This window comes from Acipenser ruthenus, chromosome 15 (genome assembly GCF_902713425.1).
Source record: "Acipenser ruthenus chromosome 15, fAciRut3.2 maternal haplotype, whole genome shotgun sequence".
Lineage (NCBI taxonomy): Eukaryota > Metazoa > Chordata > Actinopteri > Acipenseriformes > Acipenseridae > Acipenser > Acipenser ruthenus.
In genome coordinates, this window is record NC_081203.1 from 3,856,949 (window position 1) to 3,876,378 (window position 19,430).

Consider the following 19,430-nt stretch of genomic DNA (forward strand, 5'->3'; position numbering starts at 1 on the left):
CATGGTCATCTACTTATTCATGACACGGATAGCTCTCATTTTATATTTACAGCCGGGGTGGGAGTTTGTTACAAACATATTTATTAGAGCTATCAGTAAAACAAACAGAAACAGTCCATTTAATAGCTCCCATTGAATTGAGGCCTGTACTTGAAAGAAAGTAACTCACACTGATTAAGTGCTACATAAACTATGAACCTAATACAACCTCCAGGCAAACAAGAAGTAATAAGCGAGTCGTAAAAATAATAAAATGGCATGCTATAACTTTCCAGGCTGGTTGGGCGACGCTTTTTTATTTAATGTTATACATTGAAATCAAATTGGGGTTGAGTTTGTTGTTAAATCATGAGCATTGAAGTGGTCTGATTTAATAGACCAGTCATAATTAAGATCACTTCAGTCACAGTCAGAAAGCGGTGGTCCACCGGTATGTAATTCAATATGTTAACGTAACATTATTCAGCAGGTTTCATTCCACTTTATGAAGTAAAATTGGTTAATTACATAGGGTGATGCAAAACTGGTGGTCACAGCTGTATACTTACAACTAACCGCCTTGTAACCGCACTACCCTTACAAGGTCCAATCGCTGTGTTGGATAGAATCAGTACTCTCCACATCACTCAGATATAATAGTAAAAGCATTAATGGATCAGCTTGATCAAAATTCTGTCATTAACTACTTCAAATTCCACTAGCCTCGCAAAATGCCAATCTCGGCTATCATCTGCATTGGCTTTCACATCCACGCAGGGATAGGGATTAAAAAACGACATGGGAAAAGGAGCCTCATTACTCTTCAGCGACCCCTACAGGTCAGATGCCAACAAACCCAGACTGGACACTGCTTCCAGAATTCAGGAGCCTGGTCCATGTGGGTGAAAAGAGACAAACGGCTTGTTTCCTAGCTCGCTGTTGTAATTTCTTTAGATGCCTAGGCTGAGATTCGGGGGAGGGATTATGAGTGTTTGCTTCCTCCTTCAATCTCTCAAAGCCTCAGGTAAACTCACCTGGCTGTTGCTGATGTAGTCACAGTTGCAACCCTATCCCCTACCTCCCCAACCCCACTTTATTGCAGGCAGTCCCCAGTATTGGGGGTGGGGGGGCATGGCTTTATAGCGGTTCTGCTGACCTGGCATCGCCAGAGGCTGGGGCTTCCTTCTCCCCTCAAGAGGCGGGACCAGAGATCACTAATCACCCACACTCCAAACAAGTAGTCATGATCCTGATATTTAATTATAATCCCAAAGACCAGACAAAGTTTCAAGTACCAAAGAGTTAATATTGCAGCTGAACATTGATTTAATCTTGGGATTGCTTGTTATGCAGTGCAGCTGGGGAGCTAAGTCTGCATAAATTTCAGGCTCTTGGTATGTTATTTATGGACCATTGTTTTGCAGGAATCAGTGAAGTGGAAAAAAAATGGATATTTAGCAATATGAGTATGTCACCCGGAAAGAAGATGATGATAGTCAGAAAGTAAGAATCAGTCTTCCTTCAGGGTTCTAATTAGCTGCAGAAAATATCTATTTGACTTTCATTTTCAATGCCTTGGTATTACTCAGGCCTGCACAGATTTGACGTCTTCTCTTTTGACGGATGTCATTGATATCCAGATGCAAGTATCTCTAACAGCGTTGTTAGTGGTGTTGTCTCAACCTCCAAGTCAATCTGCAGCCCGTGAAAAATCCTTCTGTGAGCAATTCTACGATTCTGAAATGAAAGTTATTTGCTATTTCAACTTGAATGATGTATTGGTTTTACTTAAGTTGTGTAGCCAAAGTAAATCACAAAATGCCATTTCCATCGTTTAAGTAAGAGATTTGTCCACAATTTCAAAAAAGGTAAAAGGTTAAACTTAAAAAAAAAAAAAACCACAACAACTTTGATTTGATTACTCCATTCTATGAACTAATGTAAGTTCAATGCAATTAAGTTACTTGTCTGAAACTTGATGATTTACAGTTGTTCTTGTTCCCAGCTTGGCTGCACTAAAGCTTAGCTAGCTTGTCAGCTGCTAAAACAGTTTTTTTATTACGATGTACAGTATGTCCACAGGCCTTCTCTGTCCTACTTGAAAAATCTAATAATATCATGACCTAAAAAAAGACAGAATAAGAAGATAGAACACCTGGTGAGTATAAAATACTGCACTGATCATAAAACAAACCTAGACATTTTTTCTTAAAGGTTATATTAGTGTTGTATTTTATTTTTATTTTATTTTTTTTGGTGAGGTTTACAAATGTAATTTAAGTTCCTCGGGTAAAACAGATAATACACTTTTAATGTTAACCCTGACACAGCCCCTAGCCACCTTAATCAGCACACATTCTGCCACTAAGGTTCCACAGATGTTTAAATTTTAAATGGAGTGTGTGATGCTGTTAGGATCCTTGCCGTAGTTACATGACCACCAAGTGGCACTGCGTCCTAAATTAGAATTCAAAGAAACTGTAGATTCATATTTGACTGCCAATGGCACTAGGTACCATCCACAAAATCACATTAGGAGTCATGGTAAAAAAATTAATTAATTAATTAATTAATTAATAAATAATAAAAACACTAGTCAAACAATTTAAATGGTGAAATCTTGTTTCTCATTTGAATGCCAGGGAGAGGATTGTTTATTTTGCCGTGGAATTCATGCCCCTAATTTGCTATTTTAGAAACCTGGAAAGTTTGGCTTTTCATATTTTTTTTCCCCAACCAACAAATAAAGAAAGTATAGTATTGACAGCAAAATATGCTCCTTTTAGTTTGTTGAAATTGACCCATTGCGACTAACGTCACCTTTTATGGTGTTATAGTTTACCTTTGATACCAAAAATACTTTTTACTGTACATAGCAGTCGGTGCCACCCAATGGGAAAATATTGCACAGTAATTTTATTACAGAGAATGTAAACATTGCCTTTTAACAGGTTTCATTTACAGAGTATAATAAAATAAAAACAAAAACAAATAAAAACTTAAATCAATCCACCAGCATTCAGCCATAAGCGAATGATTCAAACTACATGTCTTGGTGGAGGTGGAGGATGAAAAAGAATCTGGACAGCTTGATTGTCAAAGAATCTGGACAGCCTGATTGTCATTTTCTGGAGAGTGTAATATGTTTTCTCTGGCATGGCAGCTCAGCAGTGCAGCAGCTTAGAGTGTTGAAGCACCAGGGGTATTTGAAGAAACGAAGAACTTATATAAAAAGAAAAAGAACAAAAAGAGGAATGGAATCAAGGGACCCCAATCTACAGCCTGCAAATCAGAGATACATTCCCACAGGACTGCCTGAGTGAGGATTAATCAAAACATGACAGAAACTGCTAGCTGTTGGCTGAAGACACGTTGCCAATTGTATGAAAAAGTACGACACGCTACAGACCACAAAGCTAACATTTTTCAGTGGGAGAACGTCCCAGAACACATTATATTGACTAAAGGGGAAAGCAACACCCACAAGTTCAGCTGTTTTGACGTGTGACAGTAACTCAGGCAGAGCCTTTGTGTCTCAGGTGTTCATCAGTCTTTTGCTCGCTGCCTCCACCAGCAGTAGGGTTGACAACAGTGGCTATTAGTTTTGTGAACCATGTGGCACTCAGGGCATACAAGTCCACTGCTTAATTTACCATGACCAGGAAAACTAGATCGATTTATGAATGCCATACAGACAGACAGTTTTTTTGGAAGCTAATAATGCTAAGCAGTACTTCAGATGTCTGTGCTTCTGTACCGGATACAAAATGCCATTCAATTCATATAACAAATAAGGCTGAAATCAAACTCTTCAGGTACTCTACATGTATTAAGAAAATACAGTTCATGACGATACTGACTGTACTGGACAGTGCACAAATCAGGTATCTTAACCAGATCTGGTAGTATCATAGTAGAACAATTAAACAGACTGAATGCCTTGTATCTGCAAGGCAGTGGTTAAGTCCAATAAAAGTACCAGATTATTTGAATGTATGTTATTTATGCTTTTATATGATGATATATCGTTTTTTGCAGTGAATGCTCCTGTCTGCAAAACAAAGTAAGCAAACAGGTTATCTTGTGACGGAAGGCCAGTGAAAGTACATCCGATGTGTCATTTTGTCTGCAATAACTTTATAAGGAATGTTGTGAGAAGGCAAGGGAAGCAAGTGGCTTGTGTTCTATTTGTTTCTATATAGAATGTTCCTGGTGAAAGCTACTGTATACAGCTGCATTATCACTTCTTACATATAGAGTATATTTTTATTTTTATAAACAACCACATGCTTAGGCATAATTTTCCTTTGCACCTCTTTTATAATGGATGGGTATGCAGAATACACTGTAACAAAAGCATAGTTTGAATTAGGTAAAGGTTTATATTAAAATCAAGGAATAACTGCCACTGTATTCATTAACTGTATTACTGTAACCCTCACCTCAATCAATCATAACGATGCACAATCCGTATTAACAGTTATTACATGTGTAACATGTAATTGTTCCCGGTTAATACATAATATGACCCAAAATTATACTGCAGCAACCAGTGATTAATGGTTAATGTCGCTAGTGTTGAAGACAAGTTTAATAAAATATTAGAATGCAAGATTTAAAACGAACCACTTCACTGAGATGCAGGCACCATTATGTGATAGTGATTCCTTTTTAAGTCCTGTTAAAATGCCGTGCAAGCTATTTATATAACTATAATTAACAGCAAACTGACAATTTAACATCTTGTTTCTCATAACAAATTCAGAAAAAAAAGGAAGCTTGACACCCTAACAAAAGGAAGAGAGGGGATGGGTTGGATGTGTTACCATGTGGAACAGACTGCAGTGCCTTCATAGTCAGTTTCCAAAGTGACAAAATCATCTGGAAGACCGATAACATAACACACAGTAAACTTTGAGTTACAGTTGCATCTGCCTTGACCTGAACCAAGACCTCAAACACCCCAAACACTTCTTAAATCTCATAATTAAATATATTCCAGACTACTGTGGCATTAAGAAATACAAATCTAATATAAATAAGACTTCAAAGTATTGCATATCCACACGTGGCATGGGATATATAGTATATATATATATATATATATATATATATATATATATATATATATATATATATATATATATATATATATATATATATGCTGTAGCTTGCATTTTGTGTGGATTTTGGAAATTCAATAGATAAATAACAGTGTGTAACAAAAAAAAAAAGAAAAATCCACCAATTCCTTGATCAGCTTCTGCTGATCCTAGCCGCAATCCAATGCTGATGCCAGTATGAATTCATTGTAAAACCCAGCCATGAGTGTCAACAGCAGCCTTAATGGGAGACCCTGTTTCAGCTGTTGCTGGCGTCTAGGTCTGAACCTAGATCAGTTAACGGCAGAGTTTTCTATGCAGTTTCCTTTGATTGTGGGCAGTACGGGACGATGAAACCTGTAATCTGCAGATTTGCTGGCCGCTGCTGGGCAGTTGAAATGATGAGGCGGTGCTGGGGCAGTCGGCACTGAATGAATTCCTTCGGGCTGGCAGGCGGCTAACGCTGCCCTCCGCTTTGCTGCTCCGCACAGATCAGCCAGTGCCGTCACTTGCTCGTGAAGAGGGAGGGACTTGAATCTCCGCTGGGCCAGGTAGAAGAAGGCTTCCACAAAGGCCTGCAAGCACATCCCTGCAGGTAAAACAGAAGAACTCACGGTATCAATCCCTGAACCTCCACAGAACCAAGCAATCTCATTAAAACATCAGCAATCTGCAAATCACCCTGCAAAGTACTGCGCAGAATGATTTGTATTAGTTCTAAGTAGTTTTAAAAGAAACCGTATGAATGCAGTTTAGAAATTAGACCGTTACAGTGGCTAAGGGGTTACTGGTTTTGACAATATACCATTGGCTGTTGTTCATAAATCCACAAATGTATTGATTTTCATGAAGGACAAACAAACAGTTTTTAGTCACCGATTAAACAGACTAGTTAAAATTACTATCTTTATCTTTTACAGTATCTTCTATACAATAAGCTTTTATTAAGTATTCTATTGCTATAATATTTGTTCTTATTTGTTTACAACACTCTAGCTGTCAAGCTCACATTGGTGAACAACAGTCTATTTGATTATTTCTTCTTCAGCTACGTTCTTTTAAATTAGCACCACTATGTTCTGAATTACAAGTGTCAGATAATGTTTTTGTGAAGTGGTGCTATACAAAAATAAAGAGAATCCCAAAAGGATAGAGAAGATGAAACACAGTATCAAAAAAAAAAAAAGTTTGTGTTAATTTAAAAAAATAATAATAATGCTACACTTTCTTGTACATCCCCTGGAGTCAGGAGACTCTTGTAAACAAATCATGTTACATATCAAGGGCCTTCTTTCCTGGTTTAATATTTAAATACATACATATTCCCTGCCTATGGTAACATTTTAACCGTAACGTTAGCTTAGTGATGGGAATCTGCGAGTAAATAAAGATCAATGGATAATCATTCTTATATTTTTTGCATAGTTTTTATGTGTACAATGAGGACACAGTACATTTCATAACTTGAGAGCATTATATAAATGGTTGTGCTTGGTGGACTGATTTATTGGTAGTCCTTTTGCTAATTTGCATCTGTGTTTCTATCCTGTAAGCTCTCACAGATTGCACTCATCGTGGGTGGCGGATACAGGGGAACTGAGCTAATTCTCTTACTGAATACATTTTGTTGAAAGCTCTCTAGATCTTGGCGATGATTATACTGGCTCATCCAACTACATTAAAATGCATAACCCTGTTTTCTTATCAGTTAATGTAAAATGGCTTACTGTAGAAGGATTACTTCAAGGTCTTGGCTTCCCGATAATTGTGAATGTCTGGTTCATGTTACAGTAGCACAATGATTAAAAATAAATTATTAACATTGATTGAAAAACCAGCAGAATGGAGCGCGGCAGAAATAACTTGACCTTCTCACAGGCTGCTGATATCATTCTGTGGGAACTGACTTTTTCTGAACAGGATTTTTAATTTAACCAGAACACTTTCTACAAGGAGTTTTACATTTGGAATTTGTGTTTTTAAAATATGGGGTTCACTGTGCCAACAACTAAGTCCTCTTCATATCACATTGGTCCTGTCCAGCCTGCTCTGTGACTTCTCAACCCCACAGGGACGTAAGAGATCATACAACAGTACCTGGAAGCTTTCAGCACCAAACCATGTTATCAGGAATAAGCTGCTACTGTCTGTGTTTGTGAAAAAAAACAAATGCAAATGTGGAGCTTACATTTCAATATTGATACTGTTTAAGATAAGAGATAAAATGGTAAAAATGCAAACAAAAATGTTTGTTCCCTAAACATCACATGGCTGTTATTCACCCTGGCCAGGTTCTAATGAGTAACAATTCTTACCCAGCTCAGCTGGGTGGTGTTGTTTTCGGGATGAGTGAAGGCTGTGTGGTCCAGTGGTTAAAGAAAAGGGCTTGTAACCACGAGGTCCCCGGTTCAAATTCCACTTCAGCCAGTGACTCATTGTGTGACCCTGAGCAAGTCACTTAACCTCCCTGTGCTCCGTCCTTCAGGTGAGATGTAATTGTAAGTGACTCTGCAGCTGATGCATAGTTCACACACCCTAGTCTCTGTAAGTCGCTTTGGATAAAGGTGTCTGCTAAATAAACAAATGAGTGCATGCACAGGGAGCGTCTCTGTATAAATATCTCAAATAAGGACCCTATATTTAAATAGCATTAGAAGACCATAAGACAGTTAAGCATTAACATCCATTGTGGCCATATAATATATAAAGTATATACAGTGGTGAATAGATAAATATGCCCCTCCAAAATACAGATATGATGTTAATTTTGTTTCACTTAAAGTTGAAAAAAAAATGGTCAAGAAATTAAAAAACTAAATCAGAAATACATCATTTTCAGTGTGAGTTTTAATAATAACTAAAATCGCATATTAACAGAAACGGAGAACCTTCTCCAGCAGAATTGGAGAGAAACCTGTGGACCTGTGGATTTATCTAGGGAAGGCAGCTGTAGCTGTACAGAATCGTGCTGTTAGTCATGGCTGGGTGAAATGAGATCAATGCTGCTCTACTGAGTGACTCATCTGAGCTTTTGCTCCAATACAAAGTTTTAATAAAACAAAACCTGATATTGTCTCCAAACTAAAAATATAGATTTTATTGTGTCAACTTGGCACATAATGCTGTTCTAACTACTTCTGAAATATTACCAGTTTGTTTCTTTCTTTTATATAAAAACTAAAATTGGTGCAAAGATTGCACTGGAGCAGGAGCTCAATAAACATGGCTCTATATGGAATTCAAAGAATTGTAAAGTTATTTCCCCATGTACTTTTATCACTGATGTTTATTCATGAGCTGGAGCTAATCAGGAGCAATTTAAATGACACACAGTGTTGTTGCAAGGCAAGTAAGTGCAAACACTAAAGTTTCTTACGACGATGGATGATTCAGACCAGAAAGGAGTGGACTGCTCTTCAAAAGATGCCCCCCTTGGGATATAGACAACTGGCCTGTACCTGCTCATCTTCTACCCTGCTGCATAATAGTATGCATCTCATTGCAATTTGAATACTCCAGCCAGCATAGATTTTTTTTTTGTTTGGTTACAGTATGTATTCCCAATCAAGCATCCACTGAAACTGATTATAATGCTGGCCAAGTAAATGTCGGTAAGTAAAGCCTAATCCAAACATCTTAAAATGACATGTTGACGAGTTAAAAGAAATAAATGCAGTACTGGCCCAGACTTGGCACTTATGTAGCAGAGTAATGGTTTAGGAGTGTAGGAATAGGAAGCTGTGATAGCCTAATAATGGGAATTTATCAGGGACCGCTTGGGGTTTACCGGAAGACCACAAATAGGAACCTGTGCAGGTATGCTTTTCCAAAACCTTAACAGAATCTTTTGGGCATGGTTTTTTTCTATGTCTCTCTAGGAAGGATGACATCGGGTAACGTACGCATTTAACAGCCTCAAAATGATAAAAATTAGCAAGTTCTTTAATTGGAGCCCAACATTGGTTCAGATTCACATGGATCCAGCTTTTGTGATTACTTTGGACTTGATTAATTTCCCTCAATTAAATTTGTTTTAATGAATCTGAAATGATTGCTAGGTGTTGACATTCTCTAGCTCCCAGCTGCAGCAGCCACTCCAAAAGCCTAAGTGATGTCTCTTTTAATCATCTTATGTCGGAAGATTTGTCATTGCCAAAGAGTAACAGGAAAAGAAAGCTGGCATCCTATCAACCCTTATCCATGCTTTACATTTCTTAAAGCAAAGTATAACAGAAATAAATAAACAATTAAGGAAACTACAGCAATGACTGCCACTGTACAATAGAAAACTAGAATACAAAAAGCATGAAATTGCTACAGAACTTGTAATTGAATTTATTATATTTATACATGTAATTGCCACCTAATTACTAAATATTTGTGCCTGTCATCTTCATCTGTCTCTACTAAGCACCTGCTACATCTACTGTAAATCAATCAATCAAATAAAGATGGAATACTAATAACATTATCTACTATACAACATTTTTTTGGATGATTCCTTTGAACTGCAAGACACATAGTATAGAATATATTTCTACTGTCCCTTGACCTTAATGTTTAAAGCTTGTGAGGGCTCACAGCTAGAAAGGAAAACTGACTAAACTGAAACTGGTGTCAAGGTCACAAACCAATACAGTAGTGTGCAAATGTATTGGAACACTTCAAGATTTATCATTTCTATCCTTTATATATCTACCTGCATGAAAACTTCTGGGTGTGAGAATTTAAATTTTCGATGTGTAATCAGTGATATAGAAACAACAGGCAATCATGTGTAAAAAAACTTCTAAAGTGTGGCATGCACTTTACCATTTGTGGCTGTGTGTTCCTTTTCTCTTACTATTTGAAATTACTTGCACGTGTGGCCTATTAAAGTCATCAATTAAAATTTGACAATCACTAATTTGTCTACTTTGACATTTTTCCAAGATTTTCAGTTACAGTGGGTTATTTCATATGCACAACAAATCAAAACAACAGGAGCAATGGGGTGTTCTAATAAATATACATATTTGCACAGGATGTGTGGAAGGGCACATAAATGCTTTTAAAATAAAGGATGTGTTTCATTTTTCATTCTGTAGCGTCAAATCTTAAGAAACATATTACTATAGGGAATGTCTTTTTTATTATGTTTTTGTGTGTGTGTGAATGTAGCGCCAGAAGGGAAGGATCAATAACATAAGAGACTAACATCATTCATTTTCTGCCACATGCTGTGAACAGTACCAAAGCACAACACCAGGCTTTTCTACTCTATTAAGCCAAAACCTCCATCCTGAACTAAAGGGAAAACCCTTCCAAAAGGTGCCACATTCTAATTAAGCTTCCGTGCTAGCAAGACATCTGAGGATAGAAGCTAGAGACGATCTGATCTCATTCCGCTTCACACTGGTGGAACGCTAACATCAGCATGAGCTTTCCCCACTAGTCAGGATGTTTTGTGTTAAAAAGAATGAAATACTTTGCCCGTCTTTATTTTTTGGGTCACTTCTCCAATGAGCAAATTCGTCTCGGGGGAAGCTTATACAAAGATGTCTGAAGAGCCGACATGTTTTAATTGCATTTCTCTTTGTCGGAAACCCTGGAGGTACAGAATATACCAGATTCAAATCAGTGGTTTTAGCGAGGGATGTTACCTAGAGCACTTTACTGTCTGGAATGAAGTGCTAGGAATTCAATGAAGCACTACAGAAAGGAAGGGGAAGAAAAAACAGAAAAATAAAAGCAGAGCAATACAGAGGTTATAATAATAGGACTCCCACTTCAGGTTTCGTAATGATGAGTAGGATCTCAATAAACCACACTCTATAGGTAGCAAGTAACTCACATAGCATATGACAGAATGGAAACAGGATTTCTTTCAAATGTGTTTAGGGTACAATTTACATCAAGTTTTCTAAATACCAGGCATCACATTTATTTCAAGGAGATTATACTCCTAATTATAAACCTGTATTTTAAATACTTAAAAAAAAAATATATATATATATATATATATCTTCCTCAACACACTGATTTTCATTTAATCCCATTACATTTGTCTGCCTGGACCAAAAGATAATTAAAAGGTTAGCATGATTATTTTTTTAGTTTAACAATGGAGCAGCCAAGAAATCGTGTCCAAATGATCAGTTTTCCGATTTCAGAGCCTGCACTTTGCACTGCCATGGTTTAAGGTTTACTGGGCAGTGTATTTATTTATAAGGCACATATCTGCATTGTCTCAAGATGCTGGGCTGTTCTCTTCAAGCTCAACAACATTAATATGCACAAAACACTTGCAACCAGTACAACAGAGTGGAGCACCTGACGAGTGAATTTTCTTCCTGTCTGTGTGTATGCAAAATGTTATAAACCTAAAGAAAAAGTACTAACTGGGGCAGCAGTGTGGAGTAGTGGTTAGGGCTCTGGATTCTTGACCGGAGGGTTGTGGGTTCAATCCCCAGTGGGGGACACTGGTACTTTACCTAGATTGCTGTAAAAATAATGTGCTATCTTGTAACAATTGTAAGTCGCCCTGGATAAGGGCGTCTGCTAAGAAATAAATAATAATAATAATAATAATAATAATAATAATAATAATAATAATAATAATAATAATAACTGAAAGTATATTCTGCCTCAACACCTCTGCTGGAATTAAGCTCAGCTGGTTACAACTAGAAAGCTGGTACAAGTTTAGGCAACCCTCAGATACAACCACTTTTGATTGATTTTCTCCATTAGGATGTAAAGAAAGCAATTTCAGTCTCTTGTTCCACTCGTTTCTTACGCAGGAACCTTGTGAAGGATAAGAAAGCAACTGTACCAATAAAATCAGTGACGTCAAAATGACCTTCTGCTGCAGTATTTACATTTTTACTCTGACATGGACTGATTCGTTAATAAAAACATATAAACTCCTAGATGTCAAAGCGTTTTACCAGATTCCCGTTGCTCTGCTCCCATGCCGTTCCATCTCCTTGTGATGTCAATATACAGAATATCCACAGATGCCATGGACAGGTTGCTGTTACAAAGCTTACAGTTCCTGAAAGGTACAAACGCACAGCTTCAAAGAGTGAAGGATGAATTAGGAACATTCTTACAGTTTGAACACATAAAGCTGCCACTAAAGTATCTGCCATACTGTAAGGGATACCGTAGGATGGAACACTCACCAGAGTCCCATATCTGCACCACAAAACCAGGCTGTAAAAGTCTTGTTCTCGTATTAAATTGATACTGTTGTCAGCTCCATTGTCTACAATAAAATAATATCAACACAGCTGTATGTCCAAATAAATTATGATTGACATCAAAAAAATGTCCCTCAGATACTTATAATGGTAACCATTTGATTGCTTTTCCATTCTTTTTCTGCAGTCCAAGTTTTGACTTCTCTCTATTGTGTATGGGTGGGCCACTTCCACCATCAAAAAAAAAAAAATTGCAGAGACAGATTTCTGCCAGCAAACTGTGATTCTCAGGGGGGCTGACAAGAGTTCTAATACAAATCATTTGGATTTTGCGAAGTTGCTGATGGAAACAAATAGGACGGATTGAAAATTACTTTCAAAGCAGAACAGCATTTGACCACAATACTTTTCTCATACACTATGTTAACTGATAAAAGACTGAGATGTGTCTACAACATCCAGCCCAACACTTATTGCCCCTGCTTCACTTTGACAGTACAGTATCCAAACAAATTAACTTCCCAGTCTGAAACACTGATAGTGATGTTACCTTATGAAAGTGCGAAATCCAGTAGGGCCAAGCCTCATTGTCCCTTTCACTCCAAGGAACCTCACGAACAGCTCTGCAATCCGATCAATGACGCGCAGGTAGTTGAACTGCTTGGCATACTTTGGGAACACTTGCTTCAAACAGAGGGAGGGCAGATTGTTCTCCTTCACTCCACTGTCCTGCTCTGACTTGTCCGAGGACCCAGCATCCGATATGTCTTCTTGCATTTCTGATGCAATCCCGGCCAAACGTAACCTGTTATCGGTAGGTACTATTCAGCATGACCCACATCCACAGCATGTAAACACTATACGACATGGATCATTCAAAACTAAACAAATGGTTTCCTAGCCTTCAACAGACATTTTAAAATTTTGCCAAGGACATTTTCTGAGGAATGGTCATGCCAAATCACAATTGGATGAGTAGTTCTCTAAATAAAATAAAAAGGTTTAATGCAAAAATGTAATTGTGACTATCCTATGTATAGCGATAATGTCTAATATAAAACGATTCTCTGTTATGAGTGACTGTTCGAGAGGCTACAGCAATGTAAAGTTAAGTATTCTTTACCCGCATGCTTAAACTATATCCCTGTCTATGTTTACTGTGTGAATAGTTATCACTGCACTGCACAACAGGCATACAACAGATTGTTCTTTAACAATGAAGCCAAATTAAAAAATATGCAGACTTTCACATTAGCAGTTGTAACTTGGATCAAACTGTCTTGAAGAGATACTAATCCAGTCAGAAGCTGGGAAGGGGGTTGGAAAGGTTGGCCCAGTTAACACAAGATTATATTAATAACAATCTGCTCCAAAGACATTCATGCAGGTAGGCCAGCGCATCACAACTGTTTCGATTCACTAATAGATTGAACTGGCTAGCAGATGTCTTTCTTGGGAACCTCTCGGGATCCTTCACCTTAAGTGTCTCCGTCTTAAAGTTTCTCAGGGTATAGAATTAAGCTGATTAAATTTTGCATAAAAGGAAGCATCTGTGTTAAAAAATAAAAAGCAAGTCCAAATCAAACATCTCATTTTCTGATATCACAATCCTTAAAATGATCAACTCAAACACTTTCTATGAATACAGCGCATAAAGGAAAGAGATGATAATAGTCAACTAGTGTTGTATATTTAGTCTATTTTCACATGGGAGATGTTTTAATCATCTTCTATAAAGCATGTATGCATTTGTGATTTTGTGTAATACTGATGAAATTAACTTCTTAAATCGACTTGGCTGGACAATTGAATTGGTTCTAACACTAAAACTTTGTAGGTTGGACAAACGCCTGGAAACTATACGTTTCCGTGTATGGTGACAAAGGCATGTGGCCAACACTGTACATAAACATTCCCAATAAAACACAGAGACCACATTACAACACATAACACTTAATGATTGGAATATGGAAACAAAAATTGAATGTGTTTATATTTGTATCACTGTAGTTTGCCGTCATCTTGTCAGGATCCCATACAGTGAAGACGTTGTTATCATGGTAAATTAAACAAATAAGTACAAATTAACTAGGCAAACAATTGGGCTTGAGTTGCACTGATTGCTGATTGATCCCATTATAGTTTAACAATCATGGCTGAAAACAAACCATTTGAATTAGCTTAGAACATAAACCCACATACTGTATTCCTTCAAATTAAAGATGCCCTGGAATTTAAGACACAGCTAAAATTTCACATCAAATAAAGATGCATTTGCAAAGATGCATTTCCTCATATAAGAAAACGACTTATGGAGGCAGTTTGCAACCATCTGCTGTCACACAGAGCACTGCGCTGCTTCTCATTTCCAGTTGTGATTATGTACACGTTTTTCTCCCTTTTTGTGAACTGTGGTATTGCTGGGCATGTAGAAAAATACGGGGGTCTGATTAGAACAGAGCCTAATAACGAAAAGCTGAAATTGTAAAAGCGTCTCTATGAATTCCTCAGGAAGCTAATGGCGCTTTGTGACAGAGAGGACCCTATCGCTGGTTCAGCTGCGCTGCTGCGGTAAACAGGAAGGCTTGCTCGAAGCAGAGGTGATTGGGAGGTGGCTGGGGGGCGTGCCCGGGAAGCCTACGCCTGTCTAAGAATGCAGCAGCGCCAGCTTGAGGCTTCTGCACCACCGCCACAGCTACACAGGTGGCCGCTGAGCGAAAGCTTGCTTTGTTTACATCGAAGAGGAGAGCGTCTGCTCCGCAGGATAACTACTACGGAACCCTTCAACTGCCAGTCAGTCACGTTGCTGTTTGTGTACTCGGGCTGTCACATCTTTTGTTGGCGAATTTAATACATGCATCACTATACTGTACTCGAATTTAAGACGCTGGCTGTTTTTTAAAAGAAAAAATTGGTTTAAAAAGTGTGTCTTAAATTCGAAGGAATACGGTATGTTCCTGCCTTTTTTTCCTAATGCAATCTACAAAGACACTATTTTACTGGACATATTTTAGGTCTGAATAGCTTTACAAAATAATACAAATATCTGTCTCATGAGAACACAAACAAGATCCCTTGTTAGAAGTCTATCCCCCAGTATAAATCTTTCTCGTTATTAAATATTTAAATCACATTCAGTCTGCCTAAAAAAAAATAATACAACCCTTTTGCTCCTGAAGTTACATTTAGCTGGCAAGACAAACCTGTAGAAAATGTTAAAGGCTACAATGAAAACTAAGATATATTTGTATCTATTACTGCTGTGCTCCCTGGGATTTTAGAGCCTGCTTGTCCACTGTTATAATTATTTTCAAATAGTTCATAATATTGGAGATGAGCCCTAGGCAAGAGGCTTTGGAGCTGGGTGATTATAGTTTGAGGTCTGCATCTATTCAACCTTAGCAGCTTATGCCTCAATTCAAACGCTACTTAAGGATACAACTCAAGGGCTAGTAGTTAATAATTCATATAGAACTCATTTATTACATGTATTACTGCTTGTTAATGTGTCATAACGAGCTGTAAACCTTGAGCTGCCACCCTATACTGGCTGGCATAACCCTTCTGCAGTGATCATTGCATTACTGCTCTTAGAGGTCAATTATAACCTGTAAATGAACGTACAGCAACATGTTTTGTCATTGCTCTTTGTAGCAGAAACACATTTCTTGCAGTAGCAAATAAATAAGCTTGACATTGCATTTATTGTATGGGTACATAAAATGACAAAGCACACTGACAAAAAGATTGCAGTCCAGTTCGGAGATACACAGTTTTGACTTGCCTAAAACCTCATCAACAAATATGAGTGAAACAATGTATCTTAGGCTGCCGGGAAGAACCATAATAAAATGTATTTTAAAATGACCTTCAAACCAATTGACTTCTCTGCTTGATGTGGCAGCTAGCTGCAAAAGTGGGAATTATCCATGTCAATAATACAATTTCTAATTTCACTTGTCAATATTAATCCCTAGAACAAAGATTTTGCAAGATCATTGTGATGTTCCCGGTGAATACTACATATTTATTCATCACGGTATTGTATTTCTCATTTCCCTTTTGTCGATTAAGGCTATCATTAGAGCTAACATTTGCAGTGCAACTGCTGAAAAAGAGAAGTGAAATGACCCTTTCATTCTTACAGCTATAAAGCTGTACAGCAAAAAAAAATCAATCAATCATGTGCAAGTGCAATGTCTTAAAACCAGTATGATCTGACTGCAGTGAAGGCAGACAAAGATAAAACATGCAACTATGTAAAATACAATCAATTCTGTACATACAGGAATGCAAATGTTATGTACATCTTCCAGGTATGCCAATCTTATTAGAACTTGTAAATATGCATTGGGTATGATCCTATGGTATTTTGCATTCATTTTAGTGAGCTGCTATGGCTTACGTGTCCAGCAGGTGAAGATGTTGAGCAAATCACATTGGATTGTGCTTTGTAGTTTGCTCTAACAGACAGTAAATCCTAAATTAGAATTAAAGCTAACAAGAGTTGGGCCTGGATGGAAGGCCATCAATCATGTATGAGAGATGCTATCCTTCAGATAAGACGATCAACGAAATGTTTTGTCTTTTTTTGTTTGTTTGTTTTTTAATTACTTTAAGCACCCCATGACGTTTGTGAGAGAGCAGTGGTTTTAACTGTGGTGCCCTGGTCTAATCCCAACAAACATAAAATCCTGGCCTGGCTAAATTCTCCTATGATCTGGCTAATTCGAAAGCAAACTTTTAATTCGCCTACTCCTAATAAAACGGGGACAAGGGAATTTCTGAAAATGAGTGCTTTATCGCAGTTGATCCACAGTCTTCTTCGTTTACTGCTTCTAATAGTTAAATCACCAGTTTTATTTTCCCCTTATGTAAAATAATTGTAATAAGTAATCTGTTGAAAGCAAGTGTGAGTGACTACCATAATCTATCAGCAAGCCAGAACAGCATGGATGGGCTAGTCGCCAAATTGTGACCCACCTCCCTGCCATGAAAAGTGCTACAGCCCAGCTCCTTTAGTTTCCCATGCAGCAGAAAGGAATATCCACTAGAAACTGTCCTCAGGACATCAGATGATTCTAGGGCATTTGCCAAGCAAATTATTAATGTTACTTCCTTCAATGGTAGCACTGGTACTGTTATCTCTGAGTTATAGCTCACTGAAGTTATAGCTTTGCAGAATGAATACAAAAACGTGTCACTCCTGGCTTGATATATTACTTAATTTATGTTCGAATCGATATGCATGTGACATAACATTAAATTCAGACACAATCAGGGGCTGCCACAGACTCTTTATTGTTTATTAGTTGTCGTAATATATCCCCTAACTTGCTAAATGATAATCTCTACATTTATAATTGCATTTATTTTTTTTCTATAAGTCACGCCACTTGCCTGTATAATAGCCCCACATTTGCGAAGAACAAATGGAATTTGCAATATATCTGCAATACATTTAAAATCTCTCACAGGTCATCTAATTTGTCATGTAAGGTTAAAGTAAATGTCTGTTAATAATTGGCATTAGAATAGCTTTAAACAGAATCCGCTTCTGCCCGAACATCCATTTCTATTTTACAACTAGTTTACTATAGTCAATGAGCCATCTATGATGTAAATGCTTGGTTATAACTGCCATTTTTATAATGTCCTCTTTTTTGGTTTTTAATACATTAAGCATGTCACGTAGGCTTTCAAGAAAGGTGTGTTTTGAATACACGTCCTTGTTTTTGTTTATCTGAGCCTTACAATCTTTGACACCCACCTACCCATACCATACAACAGCATTTTCACCTTTTACAGGTACAGGGGGGGTTACAGTCTTCTACAAGCAATAGTTTTACAGGACTCAACATTACTTATTACTTATAGTACTCAACATTCAAATCTCAAAAGCATACGGTACCGACCATGGGCTATCCATGCAAAAAGACACACATGTCCCCAGGCAGGATTTAAACCGGAGACTTTACGCCAAGTGCTGAATCACCAATACTTATTTCTCCATCCAGAACTATTAAACATTCCATAGTGCTGAATTTAGAAATACTAAAAGAAACTTAAGTTCAATGGCAAACGCATTCATCAGAGTTTGTGTTCAGATATCGGAATTAGATATACTGTTTGTATTCAGTTGGGTCTATCAAAAAGAAACTCTGTTGCTTGGGGAGTCAGTCAATAATAATGAATCTTCAAAGTAAAGCTGCTGGAATTCATATTTGAGATGAAGACAAACTGTACTGCATACAAAATAAAAATTGGCACAGAAACTACTGAGCTGAGCTGCCCCCTAAAGGTTATGGGTTTGGGGGTTGGGAAAGATGAAGTTGTGATGCCCATTACATTCAAATAACCTCCGTTTGTACTTTCAGTCATTGCTGCAGTGTCTTAAGTAAAAGCTTTCTTTGATAATCATGTACAGTACTGGTAGTTGTTTTGTATAGCAATACTAAAACAATTATAGTTGTAAAGTCACCAATGAAAACAACAGTAATAATAATAATAATAATAATAATAATAATAATAATAATAATAATATCCACAGATTAAAAAAAAAATAAAATTGAAATGAAATGAAAATGAAAATGTAATTCACAAGTTTCACAGCTTCAGTGAGAAAGCAAATACTGTGTAGACTAGAAGTCTGCTGTAAATGGTGTACACACCAGGGAGCAAAACTTTCTTTAGGGTGACCTCATCCCTATATTTTCTTCTGAAGCGTTGAAAAACTGTCAGTGGACATTAGCGTAATAGGAATTCTACTGCATAGAGTACCTCACTGTATGATTGATTACAGTATATGATCCTTCTGGAGGTAGCCTAAGGCTCCTGGCTGAATCAATAAACTGACATGAGTTTATTCACACTTTGTAAACGTCGGAATGATAATTGTGATCAGAATTCTTCCCAATGTACTGTATACATTAGGAGACTTTCTGGTATTAATAATTGTTTTACAAAGGCTTGGAATTGTTGAGGAAGTTAAATTCTTAAGGAAGACCAATTGAGCCCCATAAGACATTACATTTCTTTGGCATGTAATATGGCAAGCCAAATCATCATTTAGATAATTTATAGATATCTCTAAATCATTTCTAGATATCTAAAATACATTTAGAGTTATCTCAAAATGATATCTGTAAATGATTTAGAGATATCT

At 37.2% G+C, this 19,430-nt stretch overlaps 1 protein-coding gene across 1 annotated transcript in view; it reads right to left on the reverse strand.

The window, feature by feature from the left end:
- Positions 1-5,148: 5,148 nt before the first annotated feature.
- The window catches only part of LOC117421885 (tubulin polyglutamylase TTLL11-like), a 37,536-nt gene continuing 23,254 nt past the window's right edge, over positions 5,149-19,430 (reverse strand). Inside the window, exons 7-9 of the mRNA XM_058986902.1 lie at positions 12,816-13,070; positions 12,011-12,117; positions 5,149-5,670 (exon numbers count right to left, since the gene is read on the reverse strand). Of these exons, the coding sequence (XP_058842885.1) occupies positions 5,375-5,670; positions 12,011-12,117; positions 12,816-13,070 (658 nt within the window). The 3' untranslated portion in view covers positions 5,149-5,374. The remainder of the gene's footprint in view (positions 5,671-12,010; positions 12,118-12,815; positions 13,071-19,430) is intronic.